Source organism: Osmerus eperlanus, chromosome 27 (genome assembly GCF_963692335.1).
Source record: "Osmerus eperlanus chromosome 27, fOsmEpe2.1, whole genome shotgun sequence".
Taxonomy (NCBI): Eukaryota; Metazoa; Chordata; class Actinopteri; order Osmeriformes; family Osmeridae; genus Osmerus; species Osmerus eperlanus.
In genome coordinates this window covers 4,812,708-4,828,220 of record NC_085044.1, presented here as the reverse complement: position 1 = coordinate 4,828,220, position 15,513 = coordinate 4,812,708, and the positions used below count along the sequence as shown (strand labels likewise).

Here is a 15,513-nt window from a genome sequence, read left to right as displayed (position 1 = left end):
AGTTGGACAGTTTATCAGGCATTTGCATTGTTACCCTGTCAACTCAGACTGTGAATCACACACACACACACACACACACCCACACACACACCCCCACACACACACTAAGAACCTGTCAATAGAACCAAGAAAAAGAGTCACTGGAATAGAATGTGCCGGACTGTTCTGTCTCCTTGCAATTAGTGTAATTGGAGGGTCCCTGTGGAGGAGTCGAAGGAGAGGAGAGAGGGCTGGACGTTTCCTCAGGAAAGTACATCATCATCATCTTCTAAAATACAGGCCGGTCAGGAAACCGGGGGACCAGAATGCTCTTCTGAGGCACAGAGGAGATCCACAAAGCTATACATGCACACCCAGCCACACATTCATTCCACATACATCGGGATGACATTGCACTGACGCGCAGTGCACTCACCCTCACAAGGTAAGAGGCAGTCAGACAATATGTTGCGGGATCGTTGATGGTTCTATCTGTTGCCGGTAGCTGATTCTGGAATTTTGGTCTGGAATGCTGTGGACTCCATAGAATTGCGTCAGTAGAATTGCGGATGGATATTTTCCATGTGGAATATTTTTTGACATCCTTACCATTAGTTTTGACAAGAAACGCGATCACGTATCAAGTCAGATAATTACCAATTGCAGGTGAGTTAACTGGTTCTTTAATATTGTACATGGGCACTAAGTTAAAGAGACAATACCTGTATTTATAAAGTTTCAAGGTAGATGTTTAGAGATCTATAATACACATATTTGATGCTGAAATAATTTTGTCGCCTTCGTTAGAAAGGCAGCAATAAAGTCATCATGTCCATGAGTGTAACAATTGAAGTACATTTTATACAGTATATTTAATAGTGGATAGTTAGGTATTTCATGTCAGGGATGTTTTCCACAGTGGCAGATGATACAATTAATGCTGAGATGAGTGAAAGTGAAAGTTTTTTTCATCAAACAATTTATCAGGAAATCATATAGTTCCTCATATAGATTATGTAAAAGTACTTTGTAATAATAGTTATTGTAAAAGTCCCTACAGAAGCATCTTTATAATCAGTGTTCCACCCAGGTAAAGGATCCCTCCACCCAGCTCATTTAATTTAGCTCTGAACCCAATCATTCTTTTTTAGTGATGCAGGATTGCTATTTATCATGGAAAAACTGCAACAGGCTGCTAAGTGTTACAAGCCATTGTTTAGAAACACCACTTCACCTCCCGCATGTCTTAAAAGAGCCTGTCGTACGCCAAGTACTCAGCCTCTGCTTGGAGTGCCACAACCTCCCTCTTGGAAAGTGGAAGTGTTCTGTGTGCGCGTCAGTGCACCAGGGCCAACACAATGTAACATATTTTAAACACTTCTTTGGTCCTATGTGGAGATGTTTGTATTAGGCACTGGTCGAACACATTGACATCGGCAAACATCACTTTCTCTAAGGACATCGACGTTGGCTGCCTTTCGCTCTCACAAACTGGCTGATTGCCCATAGGAGAGTAGAGCAGTAGGAATCACGTTTTTGTTTAGGTATTCCAGAACATTAAACAATGTAAGAATGTAGAATGCGCTCAAGTGCTGTCTGATGTGGATGGGTTCCACAGGTGGTCATTAACAAACCGAGATTTCAGGAAAAAGTTCAATACCTCTTCTGCTTTTAGTTTGAATTCACGTAGCTCTTTCCAGACCTTAGTAGTACTGACCTTTCTTGAGTAGTGCTGGTTAATTCAAACATACATCGTTTTCATATCCAGTTTCAACAGGTTCTTTGTTTCTTTCATTCCAGAATTGTATATCCAGTGCAAGAATGCCTATCCTGAAGAAACTCCCGGGGCGCTCGAAGAGCTGCCACGAGTTTCCCAGGACGAACGGGGAGCTGATCATGCCCGGCCTGCATCTGGACCTCAACCCTTTCGAGGAGGTGGACCTGGAGGAGGAGAGGAACGAGGGCGACGCGGGCCTCATCATGAGGGCCGCGGACGGGAGGCCCCACCTCTGGATGTCCAGGGACGGCGAGGAGGAGGAGAACGAGGTCAACCTCGAGAAGCACGGCCCCGGCGCCTCTAAAGGGAGCCCCCTCCGGGGGACCTTGGAGCGGATCTGTGGCGTTTCCCCCCTCAAGACCCTGGGCAAGCTGGGGAAAGGGCTGCGGCTGTCGGGACGCAGCGTGTGGGGGAACGGCCCTTCCCCGCGTGGCCCGAGCGACCCCAGCGACCCCTGGCCGGAGAAGGAGAAGAGGAAGGGGCTTCGCAGGAGCTCCGAGGAACTCGTGACCTTGCTCCGGTGAGGAAAAGAGGGGCACGACCTGGGAGTTAACACTAATAAACACAGTCTGGGAGCTTCTTTTCCATTTTGATTGATAGGTTTTTCTTGTTCTTGTTTTTCCAACTTATATCCATTCTTACTTACGTGCATTTTCATTAGTTTAATTAGTTTAACTAGTGACAGAAGCATATGGTACAGTAATCTACAACATAAAGGTACAGTAACCTCAAACATAAAGGTACAGTAACCTACAACATAAAGGTACATTGTCCACATGTAACTATTAGGCTGCCACGTTGCAGCCAAACTATGGAAACGACTGTACAAAGTGTAATTACTTCCTGATGCATTTATGTAAGGAAACCCTTTTGTTTGTCAATGCTATGCTGTGATTACTCTTTAAATGAATGGCACATTGTTCTCCCTCTGATGACAGAAGCCAGGGTTCCTACATTACAGAGCTAGACATTCCACTCATCTGTGAATTTGCTGACACCGAGCCTACGCTGTCTAGCGAGGCTGACTTCAAAGTTTGTGCGAGTAGCGGCGCACTAGACCTAGCAGGAGTTTAGGTGTCATATTTAGGAAGCCGTGTCCAGGTTCTCTCCTGACGGGTCTGGTGCGGCCTTGGTTTCTAGATTTGCAGGCCGACGTAAGGACGACCGCAGAGAGAGCATTCCCTGTGGGTCCCTCAGTGGGGACGGCGAGGCCGAGACTCGCCGCCGCTCCTCTTTCCTTAAAATGGTCAGCCTGGGCAAGCTGAAGAGGGAGTTGCTTTCGGACCGCACTTCCCAGGAGGCCGAGGAGGAACCAGCGGAGGAGGAGCCAGTGGTCAAACCCAGGGAGCCGCTCTCAGGTAAATACACGCTCGCCACAGAAGCGGCGGTCGTCCACCGCGGAAACATACAGTTCCCCGCCTCAAACAAATCGTCTCCATCCCCGTCTTTGTCTCAAACGGAGGAATTTCCCCATCATTTACAGAAGTTTTACCGGGAGCTTTTTGCTCTTCCTGGTCAGCTCCTGCGGCGTTTCCTTCCAATCCCATGCTCTCTGATGAGCCGTTAATGCTCCCTAGACTCCCTGAGTCATTGGGTTCAATCAACTCCAGACTGTGAGACCAGGATACGAGTGCACATCCTGCGACTGCAGGATACAGAAACGTGTCTATAAGCTGCTCCTCCGAGAGCTCCGTAGGGATCCTAACAGGAGAACGCATAACCTGGTCCGGCCCAGATTGACGCAAAAACTAAAATCGCGTGTGGAAATGGGACAATTCGCAGTGTGTTATGTTGTCAAGTGCTGTTACGAGCTCACTGGCCTTTGCAACGTTTCACTCATTGTAAAACGTGGCATGTATCAACCTAATTTCTCCGTCTTTACATTTAGCAGACGCTCTTATCCAGAGCGACTTACAGTAAGTACAGGGACATTCCCCCCGAGGCAAGTAGGGTGAAGTGCCTTGCCCAAGGACACAACGTCATTTAGCACGGCCGGGAATCGAACCGGCAACCTTCTGATTAATAGCCCGTTTCCCTAACCGCTCAGCCACCTGACCCCCTTTACACTACCTATCTTCCATGCCTAAACAGCCACCCATTTCTACGTCCGACTGACCGTCTCCCCCTTCTTGTCCCCCCCCTTCGTGTCCCCTCCGAAGTGCTGGAGATCCTTCAGCTGGTCAACCACAGAGACCTCCTCCTTGCCGACACGCACATGCAGGAGCTGGAGCGCGAATGCGAGCTCCTCTCCTGCTTGCCTCCCGCCCCCGCCCAGCCCCCCTCCGGTTCCGCGCCGCCCCTCGACGACCCCTCCGGCTCCAACGCGTCGCTGGACTCCAGCCGCCGGAAGGCCAAGGACGTGGAGCTGCTGTACGAGGCCCTGCGGAAAGAGATGTGGGACGTGGTGAGGGAGTCTCTCCGGCAGCCTTCGGCAGGGCCAAACCTGGGTCTGGTGGTGCTGGTCATCCAACAGGAGGAACAGGCCGACGCAACCTGGGCCTTGAGGATGGACGCCCAGCCCCAGGCTCTGCCTCAGCCCCAGGCCACACACCGGCCGCGGCAGCTGAAGCTGAAGTGGAGGCAGGCAGTGGGGGAAGCTGCGGACTGGAGCTTGCCCCAGCAGGTGGACACCCAGGCGGGCCTCCTGGCCTCCTATCTGGAGCGTCTGAGGGGCCGCATGGTGGACGACCTGGACGCGGCGCGGAGGAACGTGGTGTCCATCTACCCGGAGGAGTTTTCCGCGTTCCAGGTGTACGTGCAGAGCTACCACCGGGCGGTGGCCCGCCGGCTGCGCAACATCACCAGCTGCCCCCTGCAGATTACGGACGTCTATTCACTACTGGACTGGTTCTACAACATCTACAACAGGTCAGGAAGATGGCCACACACAGGAAACACAATGACAAAAGCAACCTTGTCACAAACACAACACAGTATTCCAAAGAAAGCAAATATCCACTGCTCAAATTGTAATTCACTGTATCTTACACTTGAAATGAAAAGCAAATGTTGAAACAGCTCTTTTTTTGACCATGTCCTGGAAGGGATGTTCTGGGCACCATTGGCACGACCACACCCATTAACTACGCCCCACTGGAACCTCTGCTGGCCCAGGACACAGTGGACCGACTGGAGCAAGACTGCCTCAACATTGTCAGGGTAAAAATCACACACAGCCTCGACATTGTCAGGGTCAGAAACACACACTGCCTCAACATTGTCAGGGTAAGAAACACACTGCCTCAACATTGTCAGGGTAAGAAACACACAGCCTCGACATTGTAAGGGTAAGAAACACACACTGCCTCGACATTGTCAGGGTAAGAAACACACACAGCCTCGACATCGTCAGGGTAAGAAACACACACAGCCTCGACATTGTCAGGGTAAGAAATACACACAGCCTCGACATTGTCAGGGTAAGAAATACACACTGCCTCAAGATTGTCAGGGTAAGAAACACACACAGCCTCGACATTGTCAGGGTAAAAATGCCTGTCATGTGTTCATGTGTTCATGTGTTCATGCTTGGCATTTTCTCAGGAGAAGGCGACCACGGAGCTGAGCCAGGTTCTGGATGAGGAGGAAAGGCGCTGGGCTCAGACTCTTCACATAGAGGAGTATCAGTCTCCGCTGGCCCGCTCCGTGATCCAGGTCTGCCACACACACACACACACACACACATACACACGTATGGATCTTTAACCAATCAGGCCAAAAGTAGCAGGAAAATGTCAATTTCGAGAAGCCTTGCATTGGCACACCTTAACCGAACTTGTGTCGAAGTGTTTGAGTTGATCAAATGTTGCCTGTGGCTGTTGTTGGACTTCTCAGAGGTTGAAGGTGGACTTAGACAGATCCACGGCCGTAAGCCAGTTCCTTGGAGCCAGAGTGGCTCGGTGCAGTCTCAATGGACTGACTGACTTCCTGTACAGGTAAGATAGGAATATGATTGGAGTGACGTCGGTCTGTGATGAAAGGAGATCCGTGTGGGTTTTTTCATGCTGTGTGTTTCCTGGTGTCCAGTTTCCAGAGGAAGGTGGAGATGTTCCATGAAACCCAGGCTGAGTTTGGGGACAGAGGGGACGGATATGTTTCCAGGACGATAGCTCTGGTTAACTGCTGCCCTCCTCTCCGGTATGCTTATCTACAGTATCTACAGTATCTATGTATTTATCTAACTATTTATGTATGTATGTATTTATCTAATTATGTATGTATATATATATATGTCTATCTGTCTATCTGTGTCTGTCTGTCTGTCTGTCTGTCTGTCTGTCTAATCACCTGTGTGTGTGTGTGTGTGTGTGTGTAGGTCCTTCGTGCAGCGCTGCAGGCAGTGTGATCCACAGGGCAGTGAGGAGGCTTCCCAGAAAGCCAACTCCTCCCTAGACAGGGTCATCAACCAATCAGTGAGGGTTCTCACCGACAGGCTCTTTGAACACATCAGGGTGAGCAATGCATTCGTCCCCCACTCATTCCCCCCACGCATCCCCAAAGGATGTATGACAGCAACTGTTAAACAAGCGTTTCCATTTCCTCTCCAGCCTTTCTTCGACAAGCTCGTAAAGAGGAAATGGCTCAACAACACCGACGCCTTCGAGGCCATCGAAGCCAGTATCAAACAACACTTTAAGAAGTTCAGGAGGATGGACTGTCCGCCTTACCAGGTATCGCGACGCATTCCGCTCCCAAACCCCGCCGTTCCGACGTCGCTTTCCGATTTGAATGACTAAATTGCCCCTCTGTTGATTGGTTGCTTGTTTGATTGACAGACGCTGGTGGGGGAGGTGCATCGTCGTGTGCTGGTGGAGTACGTGCGGGCCATCATGCGGGGGCGGGTCATCTGTACGTCCCTGAAGATGAGGAAGAGGATGGCCTTCCGTCTGCAGGACGAATCCAAACAGCTTAAAGGACTCTTCAAAGACCTGGTTGGTTGTCCCTGTCAGACACGATATCGGTTACCAAATCTCCGATTGTGTAGACAGCAGTGTGTGCCTACCCAATTTGTTCTAAGGCCTACCCAAAGACGAAAATATCTCAGAAAAACGATGCACCGAGTGCACATCGCAAAGTAAATAAGTAAAAAAAACTGAAAAGATGCCTATCCATATTTTTCTAGGCCTACCCAAAAATATTTTTCTGGCTACGCCCCTGGTTCCAACACTGCTTTTTCTCAAATCTCCTGAAGCTCAAATACTGTTCATTTAGCCCTCGCCGACATACAGTTTCTTGTAGAACAGGGGTTTGGTGTTACTGTGTTACAACTTTGTGTCAACAGTCTACACTGATGGCACAATATAGACACTACGACATAACAGAAGTCAGGTGTCACCCTAAGCCAAATACTTATCGCACAATTCACACTTGCGATTGAAGATAATTGTCATCCATATCTCATGACTACTGTAACATAGAAGGTTTCTGTGACCTTCAGAAGGCGCATAAAGTCGCTGAGTTGATACCTCTATCTCTGGAACAAAGGGACAGGCCGTTGGAATGCTAGGGCCGTCCGTTATATATGGATGCCGGCCCCGGGAGGTCGCCAGGCCAGGAATAACTCAGTCACTGTTGATAAGGTGCAAAAGTCTGAAGAATGGCTGCCGTCAGCGACATGGAGATGGATGAGCATGGCCTACGTGAGGGAGGGGAAGAGGGTCCGAGGAGCGGGGCCTGCCAGGGTGGCATTTGCCCCCTCTTCTTGTGCCAGTTCCAACAACAACAACCCGTCACCTCGACAGACAACAGGAAGTCTCTGTGTTGGGAGGAATTTCCTGTTCCTGTCAGTTGGCTGGCTTTGATGTGTTTTCTGAATGGCCTTGATGGCCTTTCGACCAGGAATTGAGATGAGGCATCTGGGTGGGAAAACCTGAGAGGACGAGTCTTTAACGGTTGACGAAAAGGGAACAGGATATTTTCAGCGAACGTTAAAGCGAAGCTGGTCTAGCCCGGCTTCTGTTTGTGTGGAAAAATCCGCTTTTGGGGTTTGTGCTAGATATCTATTCAGTTGGCCTCTTTTGATTTGTGTTAACGCTACAGTACGTGCTATTGACTTGTTATTGTACATTAATGCGTAAACGTGACCTCAGTAGAGTGCCCATTTTTGAACATCATCACAGCTAATTTCCTGCTCTCTTATCTCTGTCAGGAGTCAAGCACCTCCCGGTTGGACAGTGTTATCTCTCACCTCGCTGACATCATTCTCCTAGAAGACACCCCATCCATTCAGATGGAAGTGGCGGTTCTGGTGAAGGAGTTTCCCGATATAAGGTAAGGATTTTGGTCACTTGGGCAAATATTAACATTTAGAAGAAAAAATATCACGCAAAGGTGGGATACTCTTCCAATAGTGGTACCCCCGAAGGTTACTGCTGCACATTCACAAGTGTCGTTTTAAGGTTGTCAAGTGTTGTAGGTCTAAGGTTGAGGAGGTTGAGGAGGGTGTATAATATAGACCTTTTGTGGACACAATGAGTCAAAACAAGGAAAAGAAGCACAGAAACATGTCTACGTTAGCCCTGCTAAATTTGGATGGAGCCAGGAGGCTGTTTTGAGAGTGGCATAGGCAGGGGGAACCCCTTGGCCCCCCGGGCTGTTTGTGCTCTCGTCGGGGTCAGGCCCCCTTTCGGCTGGCAGCCGGCCACAGTGGCGTGACGCATGGCATGGCAGGAAGCCGCCTCGGAGTACTTCCTGTCCCTGCCACATTGCGGGAGACAGTCTGGTGCCACGCTCGGAATCAAAGGTGGGAGGAGGAGGGCGGGGGAAGGAGGAGGGGTGGAAGGACGGTGGGGGTGGGTGGCGGGGTGGGTGGGTGGGGGGGGGAGGGCAGCAGCAGAGCGTGGGCGCTCAGGCTGAGCCACATGTTAACTCGCTCAGGCGCGAAGCGTGGCTGCTTTTGTTTTCTGCTCGGCACCCGCCGCTGGTATTTTAAGAGATAAAAGGCTGGTGGCCCGTGTTGAGGTTTCAGAGTCCCTCTGCTGCCTGCGTCAGCCACCCCCCCACACACACACACACACACACACACACACAACCTACAGAGACACATCAACACCATCTCAACCTTAGTTTCTCACCTTTGGCTACCAGCCCCATCAGATCTGACCAACCCGACCGCCCCTGGTGACAAAGTTCAAAACACTCCTCTTGCCAATCATCCTTTGGTTCCAAAACCTCCTTGTGTTTTGAATCCCCCCTACCTTGTGAGTTGATCACCTTGCGAGCAACGCCAACGTGTATTAGACGGCGCTAAAATGGACCCAGACCCAGCTTTGACCCCCCCCTAAATACTTCCCTCTTTCAGAAGAAGGCCCATGCCCCAGACCCAAGAAAACACACCAAAAACACCTGATAACCTCCTCTTCTCCTCCCCTCCCTCCTTTTCCTCTCGACTCCCCCCCCCACCACCCCCCCCCCACCACCCCCCCCCTCCCCCACAGGAAGAAGCACGTTTCCACCCTGCTGAACGTGCGGGGCATGATGAGGCAGACCGAGCGTCAGGAGATCCTCAACATCGTCAAAGACTTTGGCAGCAGCTCGGCCCTCATATGCCGGGACCACGCCTTCTTCTCCGACATCCCCATCACGTCGGAGGTGCACTGTCTCAACCTGGGCCTCCTGCGCCTGGCCATGAGCATCTCCAACTGGTTCTCGGAGAACCGTCCGCGAAAGAACCGGAGACAAGCCAGCCGGAACAGAACCGTCCAGTCGCCGGACACCCCGACGACAGAGGATACGAATGAGCTCGACCGAGAAGAGTAGCCAAGCTGGAGGGTCGGAGTTGAGGGCCTTCCGGAACCCTGACTAGAAACCTGTGTTCTTTTTTTGTTTTAGTTTTTTTTCTCAAATATGATATTCATAACCTACGAATCAATGAGGAGAGGAGTATACCAACACAGATAAAGATGACCCTTTTCTGACACCTTTTGGTCATTTCATCTCAAACGATAGATGTTTTTAAGAGCGGAATGAAGAAGATCGCCTCAGGTACTCCAAGTGCTGTCAATGCTCATTGACAAAGAGTTTGGGAAATGACTACGTGAAACGCCACATCAACAATCACTGAGCTGTTTATTTTCCTGAAACATATTAACGGCTAACATGAAACATTGTTAAATCGTATTGTTCTTTAATCATCTGTTCATTTATATATTCTGAGGTTGTCACTTTCCTATGAACACCTAAACATCATTATTAACCTGCATAAATGTAGTGTTACAGCCATATTTAAACTAACCCCTTTGTATCACATTTCCATACGTCTGAAGTGACAATGCAGGTGTCACAATGCTGTTCGACATCTCTTCATCCTTGTGGTTCACGCAGGCTCCTAGTTTGCAAAAGATTGTTCTGGAAACCGCATAGCACTCCTCTGCATCCTATTTTACAGTAATCCTAGGTGAGAAAATATTTGATTTATTGATTATTGTAAATGTTACAATCCATGTCGAATGAACGTGATCTGTTGCCACAGAATAAATAAAGACCCATTGATTGGGTGCACTGGACCAATCCATCGTGTCTGTGTTTGTAGCTGAGGCAGGGGGGAAACATGCCATATTTTTATACAGTATACTGTAAATAGATTACGGAAGAATCCTGCTCTAACGGACACTCAAACAAGCCTGATCCACTTTGGTGTAGCCTGTGTGCCCAGGTTCGATATGGCTGCCTTACCCATGGGAAAAAAACGTTGAGCTCTCATTCTCAAAATACACACTGAAGTACATAGTCTGACAAGCGACATATTTCAGTGCCTTCAAATATCTTTGTTGTTCACCTTTGTGACTGTGGGGTCTGTGTATGCCAAGGCTTTAAGGACAGTGAGATCTTGACAGACAGGGCACTGTCGTGGCTCCCATTGGGCTTTGCTGCCAGGGAAATGAAGGGGGTGGTAGCGAGGGGATGTTTTCAGTATACAAAGGCTTCCTGTTGTCCACCGAGGTGGCAAACGGATGCCTTTATTGGAGCCAAGTTTACGCCACGCACTAGGAGGGAACTTCCCCTTCGCCTGACAGGGCGAGGGCTTGGCCAAGGCGGATCTTTTTCATGTTTGATAAACGCTCGTGGGCCGTTCGAAACAAAGTCAGGTGGCCCCAGTGGGAGTTGAATCTGGTCACACACTCCACTCTGGCCGGCATCACACAGATGACCTCAATTCCAGTTTGTGTTGAAACGTTCTCATTGCCAACTGTGTCAGCACATCTACTTCTGCAAGAGGATGTGGAGCTGATGGTTTCAACGGCAGTGTTGGTTATCTGGTTCTGTGTGTGTGTTTGTGTCTGTGTGTGTGTGTAAAACAGCCCTCCATCAGTCAGGTATCAACCATGGCAGCCAGGCATCACACCATCTTCCCTCTTAGCTAGTATATCTTGATTTGCTTGCTGACTGATTTGTTCGTGTGCCCACTGCTGGTGTTATGCACAGACTGATTTTTTGAAACCATTTTTTTTGTGTGCTTATTGTTCAAAACGTTGCAAGAAACAAAGAAGTTCTCCACAAGTGTAGGCGTAGGTGTAGATCTGAGGAGTTCTACGTATTCATCGTGTTTTCAATCTCACTTTTCAAGCCACTTCCAGGAACCCGTGGTACAGAGAGCGAGGACCCCGGGGATGAACGTCGAGTTGGCCGAGTGACAGTCGAAACATCTAACGGCATTGTCAGACATCCTTTTCGTTATGGATGAAGGATTGAGGACGGAGGTGGTTTCCAAGTATTCCACTGTCTCTGGCAGGGGCAGGCAGGTACGAGCAGGAGCCAAGCCCTCGAAGGTTCCCCTCATCGGGAGCCATAATGGCGTTCCAGTCCGCGACATCACAATGAAGTCCCTGGGAAGCACTACCGCGCTTCCTCTTAATTAACACGACCCAGCACTGGAAAACCCATCTGACGTTAATCACCAACAATCCACTGTTTGTTTTCGGAAGCAACGCTCGGAGACCCCTCGCTTTGTTTCGCTCGGTGAATAAAAAAAACGTCCACGGTTCCTTTCGTTTCTTGTTTGTTTGTTTGGTCTGGAGTACCCTGGTCGGTCGTATAAAAACGGGGAGGGGGTGAATGGGATGGGACGAGAGAGAGGGAGGAAGGAGGGAGGGAGAGAGGGACGGTGGAAGGGAGTTCTCAGGTCTGGTTTGATCAGGTTTGGCCCGACGGCATTCAGGGGTTTAAGGTAGGTCACCGCAGTCGGATCTGGTTGGGCGTCAGTGGCCTACTCCCTCCCGTGGATTTTTCTTTCTCATCCATTCTGGCCTTCGCCTTCCTGTTCATATTTTCTTTATGTGGGTCTGTCCTCTTAGCCCCGTATTCTCTCGTGTATGGCACTTACTTCGCTGTAGGCATTTATCTCTTACAGGGCCTTCTGGGCCATTCTCTCCCATACGTCCTTGGCTTTTATAGGCTCTTCTTTCCTATGGGCCTCTATCTCTTGTAGGCTTATTTTACTTTCATGTTGGCTCTTTCACTTCTCTCAGTCTACTACATTTTCCTTTCTTTTTCTTTCTTTTTCTTTCTTTCTTTCTTTCTGCCCCATATGCCTGTCTCTCTTTTGGGTCTCTCGCTCTCTCTTTCTGTCATGTGATCTCAGAGGGCTAAGGTGTGTCCCAGAGTTCCCTGTGTACATCATGTTAACTCACATCTGCGAGGATGGCTACCCACTTGAGCCAAAACAATTGTGGACTTTGTAGATTGCAGTGGGATATCCTGATTTACGTTATCAGAGCGTATACATCAGGTAACACTTTATTTAGCCTGAGGAAGACAAATGTCTCTGTGCCCTCTGAACTGATAACCCAACTGTTTTCCTTTAGCAAACACTGGCCCACCCAACCGGTTTGGGTCAGTGTGCTATCAATGTCCATATTAAATCATTAGCTACCTTCAAGTACACTGGCTGAGAGGGTGGGGGCGGGGGGGGGGGGCAGGGCGGATGCAAATCTTTTTTGAGCCAGACGCTATTGTTATATTCTGTAGGAGTTCAATACAGATGTGAAGCTGATTTTTTTTTGACCAATCAGTTCTGTACCGAGAAACAAAATGGCAGGTTTAGCTCTAACTTTATTGTAAACTGTAATAACGACTCATTCAACTTTCCTACTGAAAACGCATTGAGTCTTCGGGGGCATGACATCATTCTGATGTAGGTTAGGTAAAATATTCTAGGGTGCCACTGGAATAACATTTAGTCATTTTTTACAGAACATAACAGAACAGTCGTACAATACAGTGGAGCAGAGGTCTGCATTTAAAGTATGTGTAGGTATAAATATTTAGTCCACTCGGAGCTGGCGTGAGGTCACTGACACTGTAAACATCCAGACAGGGGGATATTTGTTTTCCTTTGTGTAAATAGTTTTGACGTTTGAATAATAGTGAGAAAAAAACTGAGGGATCCTCTATTGGTGCTGCGTGCGTACACACTGCCTTTATTTACACAAGCACATCCCATGGCCCCCAGGACCTGGCGGATTGCCTCACACTGGGCACCTCCATCTCATAACAGCTCCGAGAGGCGCCCGTCTGAAATACCTCCAGTACATCGTCACGCTACAGTAGGACTTCAGACCACCCTCTGCATAATTCAGCTCATTTCACACACTGATTGAATTGTGGATGCGAGAGAGACACCAAATTCTCCAAATTGTCGACGTTTGAATTGAAAAGGCTCCTGAACGATAGAAGTCGAATGAAGAATGGTCATGATGGCATTTCATCAGACTGTCTTAGGCTGTGAGAAAGAGCCAGTGGTCTGTTTTCTAGAACCTTCCCAACAACTTTAGGAAGAAAACAGCCTATTTATAGCGCGGAGCCAGAGAGACCAAAAGAACGAGAGAGAGTTTCAGAGCCACAGTGAGTGAACGTCAGATCTGTCATGGAAAACATGGTGCCACGGCGGACATCCTCAGTGGCACTCTATCACATATCATGAGAGGAAGTCTGTGACCCATGCTTAGGTCTTCCATTCTCATCTCCACTCTCCCCACACAGCCTTCATGTTTTGCTAACCCCAAACACAAACACTCCAAACTGTGACCCAGTGAAACGCTGTATCAGCTGATGTTGATGACATGTCTGCTTTTTATGGGACGCCAAAAAACACGTTTTTTTGATCAACTCACTGACCTCAGTGAGAAGTGTTTTTTCTGGGTAATTGTAAATGAAGTTCAATTTCAAGTTCAAGGTAATCATTTCTGTCACGATACCCAATGACGACACTGAAGACGTTTCCCCCAAAAATGCTAAAATTGAAAAATATGTATTGTCACGGTCCTCTTGTTCACTTCTGGTTTATAATGAGCCTGTGGAGGAAGTACCTGGTTTTCTAACATGAAGTACTGATAACACAATGCCCGATTTTATAAGACGCCTCTCGTGCTGTTTTGTTCAGGGTTCACCTGCCGCCCAAAACTTTTTGTCTCCTGTCTGCAAAACAACAAATTTATTGGCTCAAGTCAATTGCAGGAACGGAAACTACTTTGCATGGCAAGAAATAAGTCTGGAGCAAAACAATGGTGCCTCTCGTGAAATATGGCAACAGGGGTTCACCTTTGGCTCATTGTGCTTTTCTCCCCCAGCTTATTTACGTAAGCAGGTTGTGTTTCCTTGCGCCCGTCACAGCCAATCAGGAAGAGGCGTTGCAGGAAAGCAAGACTTGTTGTACGATTCGCAGCGAACTTACAACATTAGAAACCCAGTGTGCTCTTATCTGATATCACACGAAGCTAGGCTCTCCGGCCCATGCCCAGACACCTTCCTGGGGCTTGGAGAGGAGTGCATGTGACCAGAGTGCGAATTATACAATCACAATCGAGGGGTCAACTTCTGGGGGGTTCCAAGTCTTAATTAGGGGGGTCAAACCAGCATTCGAACCCTGCATGTCACCACAGCAGGACATCAAGGTGTGACCTTCCTACAGTTGGTTTCTGGGTTTCTCCTTATCAACATTTGGTGTTTAAAAAAAAATCTAACGTTACAAGTTAGTTAGGTTATAACTTGCCATTATGGGTCTGAAAAGACATGTCACGTCGCATTAAAACCACGTCACATGCCAACTTGATACTTTATTCTCAGCGTCTTCATTGCTCCCAATATGAATAATTAACAGCCGTATGCATGAAGACGTTTTTGTATTAGTGTGATTATCCACTGAACTATAAGCAGGCTCCTACTTCCGAACTCCAAGTTCAGCCCCTGCAACCAAACCCCCAAAAATGTAGCTGGTTGTCGCCACCTAGAGGTAAGATGTAGCAGAAACAGTACGAGGCTTGCACTGGTACGATTGAACCATTGCTTCAGTACATGCGACCACCTCTCTGCAATCTCCTAGGCTTGTTGTCCACATAACATGCAGGGCTATGTGTAGCCTACTGTAAACTGTTTTAAGAGCTGATCTCATATGATTACATCACGGCAAACTGGGAATGGATCATACTGTTGTCCTGGTAGTCACAGTCAACAGTTTACAGTTTACTTGAGTTCAACACATTTATTAGAAGACTAAACACATCTGTTGAAATTGTTCAAGAGAATGAGTCCAGGCAGAGGTGATTCGTTTGCGAAACACTGACACCACCTGCTGGATGCCCTAAAACACTACGCATTTAAGCCAGCTGACGTTCTAGTTTTCCATCTTTAATGGAACTCATAAGGAGCTTGGTAATAGAAACAGAACTCCATGACTCTGTATCGGTGTCATTTAGTACACAGCAAAATGCTTCGTATTGACATGCAGTGTGCCACAGAAAGCACTGCTATAGGGTAACATC

General features: G+C 48.4%; 1 protein-coding gene and 1 long non-coding RNA gene across 3 annotated transcripts; one reads left to right on the top strand and one right to left on the bottom strand.

The window, feature by feature from the left end:
- Positions 1–104: 104 nt before the first annotated feature.
- On the top strand, positions 105–9,830 carry LOC134013811 (exocyst complex component 3-like). Of its 2 annotated transcripts, XM_062453529.1 has the most exons (13): positions 105–645; positions 1,780–2,276; positions 2,897–3,114; positions 3,916–4,624; positions 4,801–4,915; positions 5,300–5,410; positions 5,591–5,691; positions 5,783–5,893; positions 6,072–6,207; positions 6,304–6,426; positions 6,532–6,687; positions 7,905–8,026; positions 9,193–9,830. In XM_062453529.1, the coding sequence occupies exons 2-13, from the start codon at positions 1,801–1,803 to the stop codon at positions 9,512–9,514; spliced, it is 2,700 nt and encodes an 899-aa protein (XP_062309513.1). In that variant the 5' UTR covers positions 105–645; positions 1,780–1,800; the 3' UTR covers positions 9,515–9,830. The 2 variants fall into 2 exon arrangements, with proteins under 2 accessions (XP_062309513.1, XP_062309512.1); XM_062453528.1 differs by lacking the exon at positions 105–645 and having other exon boundaries at positions 1,330–2,276.
- Positions 9,519–14,522, bottom strand: LOC134013820 (uncharacterized). Its single transcript, XR_009928985.1, has 3 exons — positions 14,294–14,522; positions 14,062–14,170; positions 9,519–10,147 (listed from the first exon to the last, which is right to left on the bottom strand). It is a non-coding gene; the product is annotated as an uncharacterized LOC134013820 (long non-coding RNA).
- Between the last annotated feature and the right edge of the window lie 991 nt (positions 14,523–15,513).